Below are 7,242 nucleotides of genomic sequence, written 5' to 3' on the forward strand. Positions count from 1 at the left end.
TAATACATTTAGTTGATACTGGAACATCTCTTCTTTAAAAACGATGAGTTTGTAACATTTTGTTGACTCTGTTTGCCTTTTTAAATGATTTGGGTACAGCAAAGGCCAAATTTAGAATAAGGGAAGATTACCTGTAAATGTTTTTGTCTTCCTCAGAAAAGTTTTAAACACAAGAATAAGAAGCAGTCTATTTATAACAAATCTTATCTACCTAGAAAGCTGTACTGTATGTACCTGAAAATACCTACAAGAAAAACAGTCTGAAATTCTGTTGAAGTTATCCATTTATCTTAAATCTAACTGTGATCTCATAACCAGACTTACAAGTTTATGGGACATTTTAGGTTTTTACAGTTGTCATCTGTGTGACAAATACATTGGAGCAAAGAGGCTTCAAAATTAGATATGAAATGTTGCATCATGTGTCACTAAATGGGGACACCCCCAAGACCTCTGACACAAGTCAAACTGTGCTGCAGACCACAGTGGTATGTTACAACAATGGGAAACAGCAGCTACTATTGAACACCACACATTACCCTGAAAACATCACTCACGTATCATCATCACCTTAAAAATCCTGCTCAGCTTTAATCTCCAGAGGTTCCAGAGACAGATTCCAGTCTTGAAACCTTCTCACTTTTGTTAAAAAAAAACCCCAGCAGCTCTTTCAAAACAGATTCTAGGCCCTGGTGGAGTTACAAGAAGCCGTCACAGGGGTTGGAGGATGGCGTTGGCAGAGGTGTAAACAGGATCTGGGCTCCCTGGGTGCTGCTGGGCACTGGGCACAATTACTGCTGACCCACACTTTGTTTTGAAAAGTCCTGAAAGGTCTAGCAGTGGTGAATAACATTCCTTCATTGTGTGTCTGTTGGAGCTATTTTGGTTTGTCGGGAGGGGAGGGGGCATTCAGAGGTAATAAAAAGAGGATCTTTCCTCTCAGGTTGCTGTGGACTCATATCAAATGTGATGAAACTGTTCTGGGCCGGCTGGGACTGTAGTGTTGAGGTTTGAGTGTGTGTGTGTGTGTGTGTGTGTGTGTGTGTGTGTGTGTGTGTGTGTGTGTGTGTGTGTGTGTGTGTGTCTGTGTGTCTGTGTGTGTCTGTGTGTGGAGGAAGGTGTAAAAACACATTTTAGCTAATACATTTCGATTTTTACCTCTTTTTTTTCAGGGATTTTTTTTCTAAAGTCCAGTCATATTTAACTCTTGACTTAGCGGCTTATAGACTAAAATACTGATTTAATGGCACATTATGTTTTGCAGTGTACATATTCAGTCTAACATTACAGCCATAAGCTGCTCTGCTAGGCTGCAGGCCTACTTAGGAACAATAATGCTTTGAGCTAAATGTTCAAAGCAACATGCTAGTAATGTTAACATTGGGGTATAGTTTGCAGGTAATGTCTACCAGGTTCACCATCTTAGTTTAGTGTCTTATTAATGCCTTAACCACAGCTTGATGCTGAAGCCATTGTGGAAGCACCCTACCTTACAGTGCAATGCCATCAACAGCCACTAGATGCTGGATCCAAAAAAAAGAGAAAAAAAGAAAAGAAAAATAAATAACCTGGCTCCAATTGACTCTCATTCAGAAAGCATCCACTTCTCTCTTGAAATTCTAAGTCAGTATTTTTTTCAGCAAGTTATTTTGGTCTCAATTTCTAAATGCAGACTCTCTAATTAGTGTGCTGGTGGTCTTTTTGGAAATTATCACTCTATTAATAATATTTGAAGACTTATAGTAGCTTTGATGTGTGCAGTGTGGGTGTTGATTGACAATTAACAACTGAAAATCTATTCAGTAGTTGTGAAGATCACCCAAGTCATTAGATCTATCGTATGGGAACTATGAATGAATTTTGTGCCAGTCAGTGTGAAAGCTACTTAACTGAATAAGTGTCAACTGCTGGTGGTGCTACATAAAAGGTCAGAGAATCCCCATAGTTATTAGGTTCCATCCTCTGGGCCCCACAAATATCTGTCCCAAATCTGATGGAAATCTATCCAGTAGTTTTTGAGATATTTCAGTCTAACGCATTTTGCTCCTTTCAGACCCAACATCCTGTTTTACCTGGAAATACAATGACTTTTGGAAGCAAGTGTAAGACGCTGTTTTCTTGAGATGTGATTAACAAAGAAACTGCACAATATTCTCTCCAATGCAAGAAGCTAAAAGGTCATTGCCATACATGCTATCAAGGCTAATCATCTACTTGGTATAGTTTGAGAAGCTGGTGAGATGCCAGATGATGTTTTGAGTGTGTGCAGTGAGAAAGCATCATTAGCCAGATCTATTTGTGTGTGTGAATCCTAGTGGAAAATGGCCCCATCAGGCCAGATGTCTCTCCTGGGAACTCTGGGGGCAGAATAGGACTCCAGCCAGCAGGGTTATAGTTTACTTAGAGCCCATTCAGCTCTGTACAGCACACACACACACACACACAGCCACACACACAGACACACACAATTTTAGCTGCTTGTGTTTTACAAGCAGCTGAATTAACCGTTTTTCTTAAACTGTATTTAAAAAACTGTACAACTGAAGAACAGTCCAGTACATACGGGAATCAAAGAGTTTGCAGAATGGGGTCAAGAGGTCTACAAGGGCTCCTCAGGAAAAAGGACAACATGTTGATTCTGAACATATAAAAGTCTGGGAGCGCCTGGACATTTCTAAACAATGCTCCATAATCCACTCTTCATGCACTGCTGGACACTCATCTACAGCAAAGACTCAACCTGCAGAGCACACAGCTTGCTTGAATGCACATGATGATTGGATGCTCTTACATTGAATGACATACTGTTTTTGTCCTGCCTTGTGTGGAGTAATAACTAAAATAGATTTTATTTTTTTAAATTGATGAATGAATCAATAAAACGACCAAACAATTGGTAAGTCTACAAATGTGCAATCCATTAATTTTATATGTTTTGTCTTTTTACATAATCTGAAAAGTGTTTTTATTATTTAATACTATATAAAGCTTATTCACCTCATGGTCTGTGATTTCAATTTAAATAAAGATGAAAAGATAATTTGCTGTTTCTTTCCAAAACATGCATATCTATGTATGCCCTAATATATAAATGTAGTTAGTATTCTTACTTTACATTTCAAATATGAATATAAATTATGGGGGGATGTAAATTATTTGCATGTTTCCAGGTTTCCATGATTTTTGAAATTTGCTCAATCAAACAAACTTAATTTGCTCAATCGAACAACTGAATGGAAACACCAGAAATGTTTAAAAACTGCTTTTTAAATGATTAACATACAGGAAAAGTTGGAACATGTTGTATTGCTGTACATACAGTAACATTAACGTTGTCTGTGCTCAGGTAAAGTGTCCTTGTAAGCCATGACAGTGTGACAGTGAGCCAGCTTTCACAATCCCAGGACCCTGAAACTGAAGCAATTAAAATGGAAGTCAGCCATCATAAACTGTATTATTTACACCTCTGCTGTACAACTGGAACATGTTAACATGAAAAACGAAAATTAATTTGGTATTCCATATTTCCCTAACTCAAACAAAGACTGAATCTTTAAGCACATAATTAAGAATTGGAAATACAGTAAAATTCTTATAAAAAATTAAAAAAGGTCTTAATGTTCGGATGAGAGCCAGCAGGTAGACAGATGGGACGAGTGCTAATCCAAGCGAGGCAACAACAGCAGCAGCGGAAGTGTATGAATGTGTTTGTAGCTTCGTGTCTGCATGTGCGTGTGTGGGTGTATGTCTGTGTGTGTGGATAAGAGAAGAGAAGCTGGATGACAGAGGGGAGGGGAGAAGTAAGACATGCTGATAATGCTGTGAGTTTTTCTGTCTTTCTGCATTTGCTGAGTGACTTTGAAGGACACTGATGGCAGCTGCAAGATTGAATAGATGTTTTAGAAATAGATTAATGTTCTGAAACTTTGACATCAGTCGGCGTGGAACCATTACGAGAAACTGGACTAACATAAGAAAGAATGACTGCATGGACAATGTTGGCTGATAAGATTCTTCATCTTTTGGTAATCAGAACAGTATGACACTTGACATTTTTACTACTTTTGGGCAGTCACATGTTTACCTATTGGAGCATTTCAATAAATACTTTCATTTTTATATTTTTCACAGGTTTACCTTTGTTAAAGTTTCATCTGTGCACGTTTCTATTTTTCCTCGTGGGGATTAACTGCAATTGTCATATTTTTTGTTATGATGGACAATGGCTGTAATGGATAAAACATAGATTGTGATTGCAGAAAGGTCTGCCCACGCCAGCCACACAAAAGCTTTGTGAATTTTACTTGGATTTTTTGTGACCAACATGTCATATTTGACTGTACATACAAACACGGAGCCCCCTGTTATCATGACTCCGGACAGCCTGAACTCAAATGTGTCGACAACTCAAAGTGAGGTGAAAGCTCGGGTGATGGGTGTGATCCTGAGCATCGCCTCCTGCCTCATCATCTCCACCAACCTGCTGGTGGCAGCTGCTCTACTTAAGCTACTCCTCAAGAAATGCAACCAGAGCTGGTTATTTGTCCTCAACTTGGCACTGGCCGACACCCTTGTTGGTGTGGCCATCACCGGCCTAGCCACAGAGGACTTCAATGGCAACAGCAATAATATTTCTCACCTCATTGATTATCATCCTCCTAATGCTACATCTCCTGCTCAGGGAAAGATCCGCTGTTTGATGCGAATGTCCTTTGTGACATCACCCTGCACAGCATCCATCTTGTCCATGTTTCTAATCTCACTTGACCGCTATGCTGCCATTAAGATGCCCCTGCGGTACTCCCAGCTGTCTGGAAAGGGGACAGCACTCGGATCCCTTGTGGCTCTGTGGATCTGCTCCCTCATTATGGGGTTCTTGCCAGGTAAGACAGTTCATGTGTTTCAGTGATTAAGCTGGAGGGAAAAAGCACAAGATTTTGTAAAAAATTATAACAGCTGTGTTGCTGAAAGTACTAAAGAGAAAAGGCAGAGGAAGTCTAGTTTGAGTAATACATCCTTGCGTTTGAAGGTTTATCACTCAAGATTTTCCTGATGGTAATTATTTTATCATTTTATAATGTTGTTTACCAGGAATAGGTATGTGTCTGCATGGCTTTGCCACATGAAATCTCATTGCGTTACTACAACAACAACAAAAACACTTTTTGACAGATAACCCAGTGTTTTTTTCCCATCTCCATTCCCTGTGCAGTGGTACCATTGATATGAGAGATGAGACTGTGTTTTAAAATGCTATATTGTCTCAGCATGTCCTGATAATAGGCTGGAAACCAAATTAAGTAGTTCCAATTGTACTGTGATGTTGAAGATAGGACCTGTTGGGTTCGGGTTCAGCTTCAAGGCCCATATGGAAAGCAAGAATTGGTGAAAGTGACCATGACCAAGACCTAGTTCCATTTATTTTACAGCGATCAGATCCACTTCCCTCTAGCCTACGTCCTATTCTTAATGACTTATTTCCGCAGCCCATAAATGGCTATCTGTTCTGTAGAGTCTCTTGCAAAGGTTGTTCTATGTGTTGTTCACGTTCACTGGAATATTTTGGATCAGATTGTCTTAAATGTGTATAGATGTATTTCAGAAGTTGACAGTTGGCAGCTCCTACAAAATAATCATGTTTTAAATGTATGTAAATTTAACGCTGTGGTTAACATCTGGTCAATCATCATCAAGCTTAGGCTCAGGGAAATATCATGTTTTGGTTTAAAATAGATCACTTGAAACATGACTTATACTGTAGATACTTGTGGATAGGAATAGGAAACAAACAGTGTTCTCCTGCTCCCAATCTATCTACAGCCTTTCATCCAACCTATCAGGTCACCTTACACTCTTGCACCTTATACTTACAGTCACTTTCCTGGGCCATAATTACTACAGCCATTAGATGGTGTAGTGTAACAATAGGTTTTTGCTGATTTGAATTTCTTTTCTTCTAAGGACAGGCTTGCTCACTGGGACAGGGGCCTTAAAGAGACAGGACCTAAAGCGTCCTGTCTCAGACAGAGGCTGAACTGAGGTGCTGCACAAAGGACCAGTATATAAGACAAATAAGGATTTGAAATTATAAATCATGCAAATATATTACAGTAGAGCGCTAGAATAAAATTGCAAACCTGGAAATGCATTTTAAGTCCCTTTTAATGGACTGAGGACTCTTCTTGTCTGAGTGTATGTAGCAGTATTGTCATATGGGAAATAACCAATGTCCTCTGTTCCTCAGTCATGGTGCGCCAGCTGCAGACAGTGGGCTACCGTGGCATATGTGCCTTCTTCTCCGTCATTCATCCTGGAGGGATCATCGTCTTATTCAGCGTGTGCTTTTTCCCTGTCCTCTCTGTGTTTGTTTACATCTACCTGAACATCCTAAAGATTGCCTGCAGCCACCAGAAGCAGATCTGCCAAATTAGGCAAGCAGGCTCCAGGACGGCTGGCAACACTAGCCAAGAACAATACCAGCATCAGCATCAGCATCAGCAGCTGAGGAGCCGTTACTGGAGCCATGTCAAGGCCCTGAGGACAGTGGCCGTGCTTGTGGGTTGCTTCTTGATCCTCTGGTGTCCTTTCTTTGTGGTGTGCATTGTGCAACTTCTGTGTAAAAGCTGCAAACTCACTGAGGTGTTGGAGAATCATCTGTGGCTGCTAGGACTGTCCAACTCACTGATAAACCCTCTGGTGTACGCCTTCTGGCAGAGAGAAGTACGGCTGCAGTTAGTAGCCATGTTTTCCTGCTTTACAGCAAGATTGTTGGCTCCTAGACCATTAGGTGTAACAGAAGTATGTAACCCGCAGCCACATCTGCAGACTCAAGCTGGTGTTTCGGGTGGAGATGCCATTAATCCCTCACTGTTGCCACCAATTACCAGTAATGAAGAGGCTCACACTCAGCCACTGTCTGTCACGACCAACTTATAAAAGAAACCATATACATGAATAGACCAAGTGTATTATCAATGTAATATTGTAGATATTTTGGTACTGTGGCTGCAGAGTAATAACCAAAAAACTGACCATGTGTCTTTCTGACAAGCTGAAACATGTTCCTCATAAGAACTGATTCTAAGTTAGACCTGTGTGAATTAGCTTTAACTTGACTTTAAAGTGATTCATGTATTTGACAACCTCTTTACATATTTATTTTTACATACTGGAGTTGAAAGTAGAGTGTGATTTACATCAGCCCATGGTAAACCTGACTGTCCTGGAACTTGTATTTAAGAT

At 40.1% G+C, this 7,242-nt stretch overlaps 1 protein-coding gene across 1 annotated transcript; it reads left to right on the forward strand.

Moving 5' to 3' along the window:
• The first annotated feature begins 4,324 nt into the window (after positions 1-4,324).
• LOC128371610 (glucose-dependent insulinotropic receptor) lies at positions 4,325-6,936 on the forward strand. The gene is made up of 2 exons (XM_053331966.1): positions 4,325-4,883; positions 6,245-6,936. The coding sequence occupies exons 1-2, from the start codon at positions 4,325-4,327 to the stop codon at positions 6,934-6,936; spliced, it is 1,251 nt and encodes a 416-aa protein (XP_053187941.1).
• Positions 6,937-7,242: the final 306 nt, after the last annotated feature.

Source organism: Scomber japonicus, chromosome 13 (assembly GCF_027409825.1).
Source record: "Scomber japonicus isolate fScoJap1 chromosome 13, fScoJap1.pri, whole genome shotgun sequence".
NCBI classification, from domain to species: domain Eukaryota; kingdom Metazoa; phylum Chordata; class Actinopteri; order Scombriformes; family Scombridae; genus Scomber; species Scomber japonicus.